The sequence below is a fragment of the Thermobia domestica genome, chromosome 3 (assembly GCF_964235325.1).
Source record: "Thermobia domestica chromosome 3, izTheDome1.hap1.1, whole genome shotgun sequence".
Lineage (NCBI taxonomy): Eukaryota > Metazoa > Arthropoda > Insecta > Zygentoma > Lepismatidae > Thermobia > Thermobia domestica.
Genome location: NC_137456.1, coordinates 128,482,518 through 128,499,817, shown reverse-complemented (window position 1 = coordinate 128,499,817; position 17,300 = coordinate 128,482,518). Strand labels below are relative to the sequence as shown.

Below are 17,300 nucleotides of genomic sequence, written 5' to 3'. Positions count from 1 at the left end.
CAGTTGCATAACGCAAAGTAAAACAGTTACAGTAAAATAATTAAGCGCATGGAACAAGCAGCAAAATGCAAGTCACCAATCCCAAGTTCATTCAACTCCTCTTGGGAAAATTTGTATTTTTTTTTCGTAGAAGACAGTAATAGCATTGAATCTTTAGTATGTTAGAAAAATAATAACGCATTACACAAAGAAGTTTAACATCATGCAATATTATTTAACTTGTCATGCCAATTTGAGTATGATTACGTTTGAAAAACAAGAGAAAGCCTAGATTGCTATATAAACGAAAAAAAAAAAAAAAAAAAGAATCTTAACAAATGTAACTGCTAGTATTATTCTTATAAATTGCAAATATGGCTTTTAAATCTCCCTTGATAGCTCAAGGATAAGCAATAACATCGTAGTATGTCTCACAATTTTCAAATTTACTTTCAATGTATAGAATTGTGTTTCTCAAAGAGTAGTCCGTGGCGCGTTTCAGGATGAATGCGGAACACGATAATATTCCAGTCACATGCTGAAGATATGTAAAAGTATGCATTATTAATTTAATTTCGTTTTGCTTGAAATAGTGAATGATTATTTTTTATCCTAGGAAAGGGGTGGTTATTTTATTTTAAAAAAGAAAATAATAAAAATTTATTATATAAAATTCTGTTACTTTAGATTTGAGAAACAATTTCTAAGAAATTATTTTTGACCTACATACTCACAAAAGTTACTGTTGAAGTTACCTATTTAATTACCCAGTTTGAATAGAAGGTTAAGGGAGGAGATAATATCTATTCTTGGGACGCTGAAATGATGGCAAAAAACAACATCTCGTTATCTCTAATCTCCTTTGCTCTATCAGTATTGAAACCAGAAGTAGTAGTAAATTTGAACAACTTCTGGTTTTGTTAGTGTGTTGCGGATAGTCATGGTACTGAATCGTTTGCAAAAAATAGCTTCTCGCTGTCTGTTACCATTATTGTTCTATGGCGATAGACGTTGAATCCGGAAATTGCTACTTTTAACTACTTCCGGTTTTAAAGAGGGTTAACGGAAGAGAGAGAGCTTATTGTTGGCACGCTGAATCGATTGCAAAATACTGTATGTCAATATTTCTTACTGTCTTTGTTCTGATACCTGTCAATAGACAGACAGACGGACACAGTCGTTCAATAAGACTTCGTCTACTTATGTACATCACAGTTTGAAGGCTTAAAAATATTTTTTAGTAGCCCACTCAAGCTTTAATTTTGTAGAAAACTGAAACTTATCTGAATTTTGATTGTATAAAATACTTGTATAAACTGGAAACTATAATGAATATTTTGTCTTTTTTCAGGCAAATAAACAAAAAGTCGGCGTGGAATTGTTGAAGCTTCACAAAGATTTCCACAGCACACCAGATCTTAACGTTTCGGCGGCTGCTCGACTGCAAATGCAACAACAGCAAGCTTCCAACCGGAACGTCAAAAGCCATAGTCAGGAGGATATGACAGTGCTTCAACTAAATGCTCGCAATTCCCGTCGCTCGTGGGCTTGTGCTCCAGATCTCATCAATCGCGAGTACCAAAATTCGTGGAGGAGCATTGAACATCTGTATCAGCAGCAAAATGATTCTGGCAGCAAGACACCAACGGAAGATGAAAGCAGCCTGATGTGTGGTATTGGTAGTCAAGATGATAGTGTTTTAGGTGAGCACCATGGTTCCAGGATGCTCCGCCCTCTGAGTTCTCGAACACAGTCCCTTCCGCGTCGAACTGGCCATCCTCCGCCACCTACGCATCCTCCCCCACCCCCACCTGTTGGACAGGTTGTCAAGGTTGACATTTCCCGTGCCAAAGGCGAATATGCCAACTTGGATATCCCGAGCCCTTCGAAACCCGAAGCTGCTGCTCCCGTTATGTCCAGCTTCCGCCCTGCAGACAGTGCCAAACTTTACGCATCCCCTGAGGACGTTAAGACAGTGGGATACCGTATACCCAAATCAGCGGATGGAAAGAAAACGGGAAAGAACAGATCACAAAGTTTGCCACCTCGAGCGACGCGGCCCGTTGTGCGTAAGTCCATGAGTGTAAAGTCAGACGGAAATACTACCACCACTTCTTATTCCTCGTTTAAGCCCAGCAATGAGACTTCGACATTAAAGCATCCTAAGCAGCAGAAGTCCTCGTCACAACAAAAGAACACTACAATCCCCAGTGAGCCTATTACTCCAGGCACAGTGCCAAATAACCCCTACGCGCAGCCATTCCACGGCGTCACACCACAAGAATTTGCTGGAGATATTCGTTACGTACAGACTGGCAGTGATGGCTCAGGACCACCAATTCCTGAGCCCGATTACAGCATGAGTGAGAGTGAAATGTCGAGCGAGACAGAACGTGAGGATGAAGAGGTTCACGTAGACGCCAAAAAGGCTATTTCCGATGCCAAGGACAGGTTGAAGACCTTGCGAAAGACTCGGAAACTAGACCCGGACAGGAAGGACCACAGTGCACTCTCCTTAGACATCTATAAGAACAAGTCTCCTCCGGAGGCCACGAAAGGTGCAGCAAGGGCCTCGTCTCCTCCTCAAGCAGCAGCCAAAGATTCTCCCAAGACGCCTCTGTCTCCTAATTTTAAAGATCTTCTGGCACAGAAGGTTGCAGAGAGGCAGGTGCGGCTCAACGGAGGAAAGGATGATTACAAACCTGTTCAACCGACAGTAGTGCCCGCTTCAGCCAATGAGGCGTCTGAAAAGTCTATGGTCGGCGATAAAGTTTGTATTGAAGTAAAGGGATCCTCGCGACACAAGGACAAAGCATCAGGTGTCCCTAAAAATCACGTGCCAGTGTTACCTCATAGTTTCAGTGTAGAAGAGATACAAAAAGTGAAAACTCAGCTGAAGAGTTCGAAGTCGTATCCCAGTGACTTTCTCTTGGAGGATGGGGACAACTCGTCCAGTGGAGTGAGTTCGGACCAAGACATTCAAAACGACGGGAATTACGTAACATTCCTGCCTGTGGAAGGTCGAGGAGGCTCTGTACCTCCACCCACGGGCTTTGACGACAGGAATGGCGGCGCCGAAGATGGTGGTTCAGATAGCTCGGATGATTTCAGCGACAAAACGTGGATTCTAAAGACTGATGAGACAACCGAGAAGCAAACGAAGAAGAAAGAAGACAGTGAACGTCCGCGGCGAACGGGCACTTTAACAAAGAATGCCGTGTCTTTGGTTCAGCTCCCGCCGCCTATGGAAACTGGCGAAACAGATGCCGAAAGCGACATTGTAGAGTCTAATAAACGCGACGGCGATTCTGTCAGCACCGTATCATCTTTGAGCACTCTGTCGTCAGTGTCCAGTCGGTCTTCTGGCCCTACTTCTCGTGTATACCGTAGTCGTAGTACAAATGTCGATACTGGAGAAATAGTGGAAGTGGAACGTAGCATAGAAGAAAGTCTTAAACTTATTCAAATGCATGTGGACTCACTAAACCTTCAAGACTTTACGCGAGTGGTTCCTCCTCCTCCCGAATTTGGAGGTCAACAGGTGCCGCCAAGACTGCAACACTCTGTAGATGATATCGGAGTTCTTGCACCCCCACCAGAGTTCTGTGACACGGGATCTGATGACCCTCACCGCTTGAACAAAATGACCATCAAGCTCGGTTTGGGAGGCAGAAAACAACGCGCTCAACTCGCCTCTCATCCAGCTGCGAAACCTGAAGGTCGAGTGACCACTGTGCGAATTGTGGGGACAGTTCCAAAAAAGGGAGCAGAGAAACCCAGTGAACAGCAAGCACCAAAATTACGTACTCTTACGAAAGAATTCCGAACCAAACCCCTGACGGAATGGACCACACAGGACACCACGGACTGGCTGGAATCGCTCTTCATGGCTGAATACAAGGCTAAATTCCAAGAAAAAGGAATTGATGGGCCCAAACTGCTTGCTATGGACAATGCAACTTTGATGGATCTTGGTGTGAAAAGGGTGGGTCATCGTCTCAATATGGAGAAGTCTCTGAAACGATATATGTCATCCAAATGAACCTTTGTGTTTGTTAGTGACACTCAAAAAAGAGAATAAAGTCTGCATTTCTAGTGGCATGTTCCTTTTAAAATAAAAAATAAATAAATAAAAACAACGAGATCCGCAACATTAAAACAGTGACTGTGCTGACATCTATAGTATGCGTGTTCGTGCGTGTGATAGATAATATCTTTAGAGCACAGGTGAAAAACAGTACCACGCATTCTTCTGTGCAATATACAATTCATGTATAAATGTTAATTATTCTAACCAGTTCTTCGTGATTGTCAGCAACCTAAGTGGAACAGATTGTGTAATACAATACTGCTCAAAAACAACTAAAGTTGTAAGTGAAAAATCGTGTACATATATATATTTAGAGTATATATATATATATTGCCAAGTGAATATACGAACCTGTACTGTGTATTATAGTTTGTTGTGCTATTACGAAATACAAATACTGGCAGGTTGGTTTTCCTTACGTGTTCCAATTATGAAAAAAGTGTCAGCCATATTTGTGATGAAATGTATTAAGTATCTATCTATCTATCTCTATATCTCTCTCTCGCTATATATATATACATATTAAGAATTGTAGATGGGGATATAATTCAGCAATACGTACGTGAATGTGAAATAAACTGCGAAAGGTGTTCGTTATTGCTCAGATTTGCCACCAAAATTAAAATGAATAAAATAATACGAAAAAGTAAATTCCTGCCACAGACTCATAAAAAAATATATTACCCTCAGTATTTTTAAAATAATTTAGAAAACCTAAAAAAATAAGTGAAAAGTGAATGTCACTTTTGTTTGTTTTTTCCTTTTGGTGTTTTATATACCTTATGGAAGTATTTTAATAGCTAATTAAGATGAAATTATTTATTTGGCAATTTATTTTTTTGCCCCCTTTCTTTCTGATGTGAACGTTTGAAAAAAAACATCGAAAAGTGTTAAAAAAATATATGCAAAGACCAGTTTGTACAAAAGAAGAACTAAAAATCAACAAAGAAACACGAAACATATTTCTTTTATTTTCACATGATCACAAGAAAAAGACACTTGAAAAAAAAAGCACCATCTCAGTTCACTGAAGGCACTTCAGTTTGCACCTGAGTTAGTTTATATAACCAGAAATAACCTTCCCATTCACCTACTATTATGAAAGAAGAAAAATAATAATTTAAAAAAAAAAAAAAACAGCTAAATTGGTAGCATTACTGTGCTTGCAATGGCTAGATCATTGTACAACAATTAACAGTGATGCTTTTAAATTAATTGTTCAACGATTCTAATATCTAAAATAAAATGTTGATTTATAATTAAATGTAATTAAAACATTTAAACAAGATATACCGTATGTTATATATATATATTTAAAGAAGAAAAAATCACACCTAGCTTTTCACTGCCAATATAGAATAGAATTTTTAAAACAATACTAAAATATTACTTCCTTTTTCATGTCTTCCACATGAACTTTTTTTTCTCTTTTGTTTGCTCCTTATTATCTTTTTTGTTTTAATAATAAAAAGACCTCTTTTTTTTAAAAAAAAAATATTGTACATTACTAAGTCCCTCGATTCTCCATTTTCTATGGTGAAATGTAAATATGTAAGAAGGAAGTTTTTGCCTCTTATTGGCATATTCCAGTAATCTAATGTAGATAAAACTCCTGTAGGCTAAATGTCAGATCCTCGGTAGAGCTTTTCAAGAAAAGGGCCATGGCCACTTTCTTGAAAGACTTTTGTACATTTTTCAAGTATCTTTTAGGTAAACATATCAAAAATAAATTATTACAAGTAATGTGTGTCCTATTTTCTTTTCACTTTTATTATTTTTCTTCATGTGTTTTTGTTGTATATATATATAAATATACAAAACTAACCAGGAATACAAAAACCTTATACAGTTTGTTTTGAAAATTATATACAAAATGAAATCACAGGTAGATTTAGTCTGAATGAGAAAAAAAAATCTAATAAGTATGGATGCATGTCCTTTCAGAAGTATAAACTGCTAAAAGGTTAAAAAAAGTTAAAAAATGAAGCAACCTCACCCGAAAAATGTCGGATCTACTAAAACGGCACGAGCAATAAGCTTAGTAAACTCTCTTTACATGTACAATGGAGTTTAGAAAATAGAACTAGTACAAGTAGGCTTTCCCACAATTTATAAAATTCATCTTGCAGATACTACCTGGTTATGGAGCATTGATATTTAGATAGAGATTATGTAAATTTATAATTTTTTGAGTCACTGTAGTTAGATTCTATAATTTTTGAGGAAGGATACTTAAAAAGCTATTTTTTATGGCAGTTTCAGCAGCTTAGACTTTTGAAAGGATGCTTTCTTCGAGCCATATTTATTAAATTTTCTTAATGTGCCATCTATCTGTAATTTTATTATTTGACTTTTATATGCTGTGCATGTACATGTACAGACAAAAAGTATCGAGTTTCTATTAGCCGAAACAGTTAAATATATTTAACACATAATTTCGAAGAAATATTTTAGTATGTACTATTATTGTTAAGCACTATATCACAAGCACATTAGAACAAATGTATATCGTAGAGGTGTAATATTTGTATATTTCACACACACACACACACACACACACACACACACACACACACACAGAATCCATTTTCTAATAATATTAACTTTTGGAATATTTATATTTTATATATTGATTCCATTATCATTTTACATTCTTATTTGAAGCATGAAAATGTTAACATCTAAATTGTACTATTCGTTTGTCCCTCAAATTCTCAAAATACGGAAGTAATTTGTACAGAAATACAATTGTAAATACAGAAAAAATAGTATGAACTAATACTCTTTTTTTAAGTGTATATAAAGCTGAAAAATTTTATATTATTAGAAAATGGTTTCTAACAGTTATTGTCAAGGTCTCAAAGAATACTTTGTACATATGTATTTATAAGAAAAAAGCATTTTGTAAAATGGCTGAAAGCTGAACCAGTATGCAGTATAAAATGATGAAGTTTTCATATTGCTTCAACGCACTCTTACATAAGTATATATACACAAATTATTCACTTTAAGTGTGTTTTATTATTTCGTTAATCACACTTCAACTTCCAATTATGCTACAGTTTTCGCCAGGATTAATTGACAGAGGCTGATTCAGTTATATTAAGCCAAATTTGAATGCGTTGACCACGTTGCAGTTGGACCATGGATATTGCATTCTACTCCTCTTTATAAACTTTCCATAGAAAAGAGACGGTACAGACTCGACGATGAGACAGACGCCGCTTGAGGAGTACGAAAGCACAGTAGTTCGTTGGACTGGCATCTGGACTCTTAACTGGGACGTCAGAGAAGGGATTTGCCGCATTCCAGTTTCCTGTTTCATACGGTGATATAATTCCAGCGATGTTTTCGCCGTGTGGCTGGATGCCTAGTCTTAGTGCAGTTCAACCTGGTTCACGTCTTGTCAGTACAATGCTGGGATTTCATGCGGCTCATTCCATGTCAAATGAACCAATATCAGATTTTATGGTTGCCCTTACATCATGGATCGTCTTCATATTTTGTCTGTGGGTAGATACCTATGAGAAATGACCACAGGAATATTTGCAGATCTTTATCTCTTAAACGGACCTCAGGAAAAATAAATGAAAATCTGGCATTTTCCGAGACGACTGCCGCGGAAAAATCGACATGTAATGTTAAAAATTCTGTAACTCCCTTATTTTTCGGCCAATTGAAGTGTTTCTGGTGTCAAATTAAAGCTAATAGTCTCTACTATTCAGAACTACTGTTGAATCAGAAAAAGAGGTTCATAGAAAAGAGATACAAACTCTGAAACACAATTTGTATGATTTATATGTGATTTTTGTAAAAAATCATATCTGCTAAATCACTGAAAACACAACCTCCACATTTTTACCTCAGATTCACCTAAATATGTATGTTCAATAGTGCAAAAATGAAAAGGGTGTTTTTTGTGGTTTGTCAGTAAGAAATTATAATGCAGGGACACGACTTATGGCACGTTATTAACATTTAACATTAACATGTTATTAACTATATAAATGTTGCATTTTGTTGGAATGTTTACTACATTGGTTACATTTGGCTTGGTTGAGATGAACGCGTAACGTGCAAAAATTAATACATTGAAACATTATTTTATGAATACGGAAGGATATCATAAATATTGAAGGAAGTCAATTGCAATGACATTTTCGCTCACTCACTCCCCATCACACATACCCACTAGTAATAGTAACGTGGGTATGTGTGATGGGGAGTGAGTGAGCGAGAATGTCATTGCAATTGACTTCCTTCAATATTTATGATATCCTTCCGTATTCATAAAATAATGTTTCAATATATTAATTTTTGCACGTTACGCGTTCATCTCAACCAAGCCAAATGTAACCAATGTAGTAAACATTCCAACAAAATGCAACATTTATATAGTTAATAACATGTTAATGTTAAATGTTAATAACGTGCCATAAGTCGTGTCCCTGCATTATAATTTCTTACTGACAAACCACAAAAAACACCCTTTTCATTTTTGCACTATTGAACATACATATTTAGGTGAATCTGAGGTAAAAATGTGGAGGTTGTGTTTTCAGTGATTTAGCAGATATGATTTTTTACAAAAATCACATATAAATCATACAAATTGTGTTTCAGAGTTTGTATCTCTTTTCTATGAACCTCTTTTTCTGATTCAACAGTAGTTCTGAATAGTAGAGACTATTAGCTTTAATTTGACACCAGAAACACTTCAATTGGCCGAAAAATAAGGGAGTTACAGAATTTTTAATATTACGTGTCGATTTTTCCGCGGCAGAAGTCTCGGAAAATGCCAGATTTTCATTTATTTTTCCTGAGGTCCGTTTAGGAGATAATAATCTGCAAATATTCCTGTGGTCATTTCTCATGGGTATCTTCCCAAAGAAAAAATATGAAGAAAATCCATGACATAAGGGCAAATGGCATTGGTTCATTTCACATGGAATGAGCCATGCTGGTACATTTCAGACAGGACATGAGTCTGGTAGTACGCAGCATTGATTTTGACGTTCGCTTCACCATTTGGAGATGCAATTTTCCCCTATAAGAGAAACCAGCCACAATCGTGAACCCTTTTGGGAAACTCTCTCTATATGTAATGACACGAAATTTACCACTGTATGTGAGTCAAATTCGTGCCTCATGAAGGGTAACAAGAAACTTCCGCCGATCATCTGCGAGATAACGTTCATACAATCTCCTGCAGCTCCTTTTTCGCTCAGCCACATGACACGGCCTTAGGGCGTGAACACTGCTCTTGTGAACGACTGTGAGGGGTAAATCCCTGTGAATGGTGCGGTTGATTGTCACCTACGATGTGCAGCATTTGTCTCACGTTGTGTGTGAGACTTTCGGAGATCGCCATACGCCGAACCACACGCAATAGCGATGGAGTCCTCTTCACGGGAGGCCAGTTTCTAGCTGCTTGAGTCGATGTGGTGAGCCCAGAGCTCTGTATTGCATATTTCCGTATATTACGATTCACAGTGGCACGACTTACACGAAAATTACGCACTTTACATATTTTTACGATGCGCGACGCCGTAAACTTACCGTCGGAATAGGCTGTATTGAACCCCTCCTAGAATATGTTCACTTTCAACGGTATCAGACTACGCTCGATTACACTGCTCTACTGCGTGACTATCGAGATACATTGCTTGCCTCGAAACAATCTCACGGAGATAAGTTGCGCATGCGCCGTACAATGTATATTGAATTCGACTCAATATAACTGAATCAATCTCTGTATTACAAGAAAACTTTAAACTCCTTATCTGTACATTAATGTCCTTCTTAGACTACAGTTTTATCATAAATATGTAAAATTCAAGCGATAATATGATGAATAATAGATAAATATTTGAAGTTATAAATACTATTCACAATTTTCAAGTTAGGATATAACAAGCAAACATACGACTCTTCCCTCTATATCCTAAATTCTCCAGGTTTTTGATAAAACCGTAGTCGAAGAACACAAAAGTATGTGATCGAGAAAGAAGTTCGAGTTTTCTTCTAATTCAACTTGCCCTGGCAAAGACTCCAGTACCATTGGTAGATGAAATATTGGTTAAGGAAAAAATAAAACACTAAAAATAAATTTAAAAAAAATGTTATATACGAATACAGTATGCTCGTGTGTAACACTTGTGCATCTTTTTGTTGATGAAATAAGGCTATAATGGGTGCCAATTTTCAACTATTCGTATGTGCTGCTTCCAAATACTTAACTTTTAAGAAATTTGAATGTGTGAACACCTAGTTTAACTAAAAAGGTGAGTAACATTCCTTTTCTTTTTTCGCTGCAATCAATACACAATGCACATCAACATCAGAAATTACATTCCCGGCGTATATTTCGTCCATAAATGAAACAGATAAAACAAATTTTTGATAGAAAACATAAGTACAATACATTTTCTACGGTCATTGAGTTCTGGAAATTATCAAAAGATTCCGGAAATTCATTCTTGCAACTCGTGCGGAGCAAAATGAAATTACCATTTTCCTGGATTTTTTCTGATATACCATAAATTACACTCTCATCCAATTATTAGGTTGTTACAAAATTAATGTGGAATTTTGGGTTCTTTCACTTTGGCATATGGCTATGGCCATAAAAAAATGCTGTTTGTATACTTCCTTACATATCTTTCACAAGCTCATGTTTTGCATTTTCTAGATATATACGCCATAAGAAATACCTGTGTACGTTTGTCTGTTTTCAGGGTGAAAGGATAATGTCAGAACACACTTTTAGAAAAACCTATTTTAACAAATTTAAGGTCAGTCATAGAGACGCCCAAACAGCTCGAAGCATTAATTGAATGTGAGTAAAATTAAGACAGTGTGTGCGAATACACAATGTAACATTAATTCCGAAAATTTTGTCGTGGAGAGACATATTTGGAAAATAGGGAAGGTAGTGGACGTCATTCCACTATTGACGACGATGAGTTGAAGGTGAATATTGTGGAAAAGCACATAATAGATTGCAGAGGAACCCAGTGGTGATCATTTGACGTAGCCTCACGTCAAAAATTAGGATAAGTAAAAAGGTAGATAAGTGGATGCTAAACAAATTGATCGATAACCAAAGAAACTATCGTTTTACACTTTTTCTCTGCGCTACTGATCGTGCACTAGAAAAACGATTCATTTCCCGACCACACTTACATACGCCAGGAAATTAACCTTGTACGGCAACCGATATTTTCTATCAATGGCTAGTTTGCTATTCCTCTCCTAAAATCTTTCCGGAGCCTACATTATACATCGTGACTGCGAATCCATCACGGTTAAGATTTCAGCAAATTGACAGAATGCACCAAGAATTGCAATGTGTATGTGGGACATTGGTCAACAGGAAAGGTCTAATTATGTTATACCTTGCGAATAAGTGATACTGCAGAAGTTACATGGATTTCCATATGAATCACTACACTTTTCACCATGCTTGTCTACTGACTTTCGCCTTTTCCATCAACAGGACATGTTCTTGTAGGGATACGTCTTCAACAAGCAAGACAATGCTCAGAATGCCTTCGAACTGTTCAATCCAGAACAGCGATTTTTATATTGTTGGGGTTCTAGTGGACAGAACTATGCTGCTGCTGCTGATTTTTATTTCGATTAATTCCATTCAGCTTCAGGCATGTTATGGCAGTTTGAACTTGCAGTTCAAAATCCTGATTAATTTCGCAACAATTTAATATATATCAAGATTTCTCAACCTTTTCCAGCCTGGGACCCTTGAACTTCATGAGTCTCAGAAATATAACGAAAACTTCTAATTCTAGAAACAAAGGCCAATTTTACACTCAAGAGAATGAATAATGACTTATGTTCTTTTTAAAGCTCAATGACGATTACTTTAAGTCGTAACTCTAAAAATGCGTAAAAATTTCTCTTTAACGGTTTTAAGAACTCCCAAATCTCCACTGATGTCTTGTTATACAGGGTTTTCATAAAGTCTGGACGGATTTAATTCGCTTATAATTTACATAAAAATGCTCATATTGAAATCAAATAAAGTGCTAACGGTAGCGGAAGGATTAAGTTTTTACCTGTAATCTGCACCAGCTCAGTTCATTCACCGCCACACCTCCAACTGGGCACCATTTACGTCTACACATTCGCGTAGGCGGCGCTGGAATCCACTCACAGCGTTCCGCCGTGTTTGATCCGAAATGCCAGCCACAGACGCCCTGATTTTGTCCTTTAAGTTCTCCAAACCACTTGGCTTCTTTGCATAAACTTCCGTTTTCACATGACCCCAAAGCCAGAAGTCGCAGGGGGTAAGGTCGGGTGATCTTGGCGGCCAAGCGGTCGGGCCACCGCGGCCAATTCATCGGTTAGGGAATTTCTCGTCAAGGAACTGTCTCACCTTGATTGCATAGTGAGGGGGTGCTCCGTCCTGTTGGAACACGATGTCGTTCTGGATTCCACGTGCCTCCAGTTCCGGAATGAGGTATTTCTTGAACATATCCAGGTACGAATCTCCATTCACGGTCTTCTCTTCAAAAAAGAACGGTCCAATCAGATGATCATAGGACACAACGCACCAAACGTTCACTTTAGGGCTATCTCTCTCATGTATCTCAAATTCCTTTGGGTTTTCCGTGCCCCAAACGCGACAGTTGTGTCGGTTAACCTTCCCGGAGACATGGAAGGTTGCCTCATCTGAGAACATGATGGCTGAAAGGAGAACGTCGCCATGTTCCAACTGCTTGAGCATGGCGTCACAGAAGTTGAACCGGATGTCCAAATCTTCATCATGCAGATCCTGGACTATCTTGATTTTGTAACCTTTGGCCTTGATCGTCTTCTTGGCTATCTTAAACACGGTTGTCTGTGGAATTCCGAGTTCCATGGACCGTCTAGGAATCGACTTCTGTGGGCTGTTGATGATGCTTTCCCTTACCCAGCTCACTGTTGCAGGCGATGTTGGCGGCCTCCCACTTCGAGGACAGTCCAGGACGCTTCCTGTCTCCAAGAAGCCACTTTCGGATTGCACTCTCAGTCGGTGCTGGCTTTTTGAACTCTTTGGTGAACTTTCGACACACCAGAATTGGTGATTTTAGCTCTGCGTACCACAGAACACATTGCGCTTTCTCTTTCACCGACGCCATCTCTGATACGGTAAAAAAAAATAGTCTTCTCAGAGGAGTTTTTCATTTATTTATTTCTTTAAAAGACACACACACCAATACAGCTTACAACTTACTTTTAACAGTCAACATTGAAACAACAATGAAAACAACAATGGATGGAATTTGGTAAGAAACTGACCCTTGCCCTCCCTCTCCCTCTCTCAACGTGTTCAGAGTTGCCGCTTATCTAATAGTGTTGCCAACTAAAAATTTAATCCTTCCGCTACCGTTTGCACTTTATTTGATTTCATTATGAGCATTTTTATGAAAATTATAAGCAAATTAAATCCTTTCAGACTTTACGAAAACCCTGTACTTGTACAGCGCAATCACAGCAATACAGCTCTCTTTGATTCCCCACTGCATCTTCAATATGTAACTGCTGCCAGTCAACTGATGTGTTTTCTATCGTCCTGAATCATAAGTCATTTGGTTACGTGTGACAACTGTTCAGCACCATCTGGGCCTATTTTTCAGAGATTTTTTTTTTTTTTTTTTTTTTTACAAATTTTAAAATATTCTGAAGTAAAAAATTGTATCTGATTTGTCATGATTTCATTGTACAATTGTACAATATTTGAGTTTGAAATTTTTTACATTAGCATTACAAGACTAGTAATTTTGAGAAACAGGCCCCAGGAACAACTCTGTATGTGAAATAGACAGAATATATGGCTGCACTAGGTGTGTTTCTCGTCAGTAGTGTTGTGTAATTTCTTTATGTGATACTGAAGTTGTCGTCAGGAAAATTGTAAAGAGGCTTATTCAGTTATATTGAGCTTCTTGCATCATGTCAGAGAACATCTCTTCTGTAATCATTAGATGAGCGTTGTATATTGTACATTATTGAACATTTGGTATTTGACTAGACGTTTCTATCATCCGTATTTGCATTTTTCACTATATTTTTGATGGTATACTGTATATTTATATGAAAATTATCTAATTTCCAAATGAAACAAATTAATGTGTTTCGTAACTGAAGGATTGCTTCGACAATCGACGTATATACACTGCAGGAAAAAAATGAAACACCGTGTAATACATTAAGGATATTGATGTGCTTCCATTATTAGGTTCTATGGTGTTGTAGAGTACACGATTAATTTTGTACCTGTTTCGACCAAAAAATAGGAGCGCTACAGAGTGACACTGGCGCCATCTGTGTCGATTCTGTTGTGAATGAGCAGATGCTAAAGGTCAACAGGTGAATTAATGTGACTCAAACAGTAAACACAAGCAAGACGATGCAATCGTGCTCCATTCAATCAAATGAGACAGTTCAAACGAGGTCCTATTGTGGGCCTTTGAGAGGCTGATTGATCATTTCGTCGAATCGGCCACCACGTTGGCCGTGATGCATCTGTTGTACAGCGGTGGATATTAACTCGTTCCCGCAGAGAAGATTCTGGACGTCCTCGTAGCACGGACGTGCGTGGAGGTCCACGTACGTCTTGCGTGCAATATTGGCATACCGCAGAGCTACCACTTCCAACATCCGAGCAAATGTGGCTCCTGGAATATCCGCACGCACTATTGGGAACCGATTACTAGCGGCAGGACTCCGGGCATAAACATAATCCCATCTCTCACTGATGCCACATCAACGCTGTTTTATGGCTGTCCTGATGCCAGCGAATGAGCACCTGGAGAGGGAAATGGCGTTCCGTTGTGTTCAGCGATGAAAGCTGATTTTGTTTGTATGCAAGTGATAGTAGACTGCGAGTGCGACGTCGACCTTGAGAGCGTTTTTTCCCACAGTGCATTCGTGAAAGACAGTGGTCCTACCCCACAAGTGCTATGGTGTGGGGTGCAATCAGCTACAACTCTCGTTCGCCTTTAATGTTTGTCCATGGGATATTGACAAGCGCATCTTACATGCAACATGTGATGGAACCTGTTCTACTACCTTTCTTGAGATAGGAGGTCATATACTGTTTCAGCAAGATAATGCCCGACCACATACTGCCCGTGCATCAAAACGTGCTCTGCAAGGTATATCACGATTTCCCTGTCCAGCACGCTTCCCAGATATGTATCCTATCGAACATATATGGGACATCATAGATCGACAACTGACAACTGCTCTACGTCCACCTACAACTGTTGCTGATTTGTGTAACCAGGTCGAGCAGACATGGCAGAATGTACCGTAAGACAGTACCCGTTATCTATATGATCGAATGCATGCAAGAATCCGTGCCTGCATTGCTATCCATGCAAGATGTACACGATAATAATGTGGGAGTGGCAGTGTAATGGTATACATGTCGTTCCCAAACCACTGCACATAGGAGCGCATGTTGTAATCTTTTCATGCCCTTACTATGTATTGCCTATGGAATAAATGTGGTTCAGATTGGAAAACAATTTCACGGTGTTGCAATTTTAGTTTTTTGCAGTAATATATATAGATAGAGTAATGTATATGCGGCTTATTTTTTCTGTTTGCAATACGAAAAGACTCTCTATCAGTTGTATGATTTTCTGAACACGTTTTCCGATTATAAATACGGAAGTAAGCATTTGTCTGAAGTTTCATTTTTAGAAACTTGAAAGATCGTATTGAACTTAAGAGGGACAGCGAGGACCTTCCTTTTTTATACGAGTAATATAATAATAATAATATAAGCAAGTTTCTAAAGGACAAACATTCTTAAGTCTCAAAAATTCACACATCAAGCACAAATTTCAGGTTACGCCTAGTAACAGATTCGACGCTTCAAATATAAGCAAAGAGAATGAAGACGATAATCAGGTCAAAGTCGATGTAGATGAAACATGAAGGATCTACGACTCAGTGAAGACAGCTCAGTGCGTGTGTACAGAAGCCCTTCTCATAAATGATCAATTACATTGGCGCCCCCCAAAAAAGTTTCTTCTGAATTCAAAAATGTAATCAGAATTTTTTCATCGGGTAATGTTTTGTTGTGACAAGTAATTTTTTTCACCTTTATACGAGAAATGGACCGTATTTTCTCCAAACATACATGTGTTTTGAGCGATATAGCTCAGCTGTTTATTGACATAAAAGAATGATTTAGAGTCAGATTATTGTGGAAGGATAAAGCTTTCGTCTGGTATGAAGTTTGTAGTCATCGATTCCATAGGGAGTCGTCTTAAATTTCGGTAAAATGTTGTGAAAATTGTATATTTTTCAATTGCACAATTCCCCCTTGTCATACCTTAACAACGGGTAATAAAATTATAGTTAAACAGCTTACGGGACACAATATCATATAGGTATTTGATTTTCCGGATGTGTCTTTGTTGTACAGCAAATAAAAAAGAAATAAAAAAGTAGACATCATTATTAGTTACCTACGATGTTATAAATTATGTTTTTCGGCTATATCGAACTTCTGAGATGTATCTCTTCAATGTCCAGCAGTAGTTAGCCAGCATCCTGGGATTCCATTTGCCTTTATATCTCTTTTTCATTGTAGAAATTAACTGATGTTCAACGTTTACTGAGCCAAGGTTTTCTGGTAAAAAAATTAAGTGAGTTTAAGAAGTAGAGTTTTAAAGAAAGCTTAGTACGAATTCAAAAGATCACTTATTATATCACGATAGTTGTCTGCTTTGTTTTCCAAGCTAACCACGACATGAACATTCCACGCTTTGTCTTCCAGGGGATTCAACAGTTCTGCAAAATTGTCATCATCCGCAAAATATGCGATTTGTAATCCAATAAATATTCCTTTCTCCAGTTTTGCACCGCTAACTTTGGGAGATTTAGATTTCAAATACATGAATGTGGATAATTTTTATCAAGAAATTTTACAAAACTCTTCAAATGGCAAAATTTGATATGCAGCGGCGGTAAGTACACTCGTTCGGATTTCACCAATAGAGTGTGAGACACATTTTTGCTCCCAGGAGTAAGAGTTTCATGTTATGCCATTGCTTCTTAACGTTTAACGTAGTGAGCCTTCCTATAAAGATAATCAAGAAAGTTCTGTCGCTTTTTCACCCACCAGCTTCGAACATCGATGCGTCACCTAAGACGTACCTGGAAGATCAAAAATAGTCTCCATTAGCATCGACGACTGTTTGCCAACGTTTTGGAA

General features: G+C 37.9%; 1 protein-coding gene across 9 annotated transcripts in view; it reads left to right on the top strand.

Annotated features, from left to right (window-relative positions):
* Positions 1 to 5,816, top strand: part of Prosap (SH3 and multiple ankyrin repeat domains prosap) — a 474,641-nt gene extending 468,825 nt beyond the window's left edge. For all 9 annotated transcript variants that reach the window (XM_081751681.1, XM_081751684.1, XM_081751680.1 and 6 more), the window contains one exon: positions 1,331 to 5,816. In XM_081751681.1, coding sequence (XP_081607807.1) covers positions 1,331 to 4,021 — 2,691 coding nt within the window. In that variant the 3' untranslated portion in view covers positions 4,022 to 5,816. The remainder of the gene's footprint in view (positions 1 to 1,330) is intronic.
* Positions 5,817 to 17,300: the final 11,484 nt, after the last annotated feature.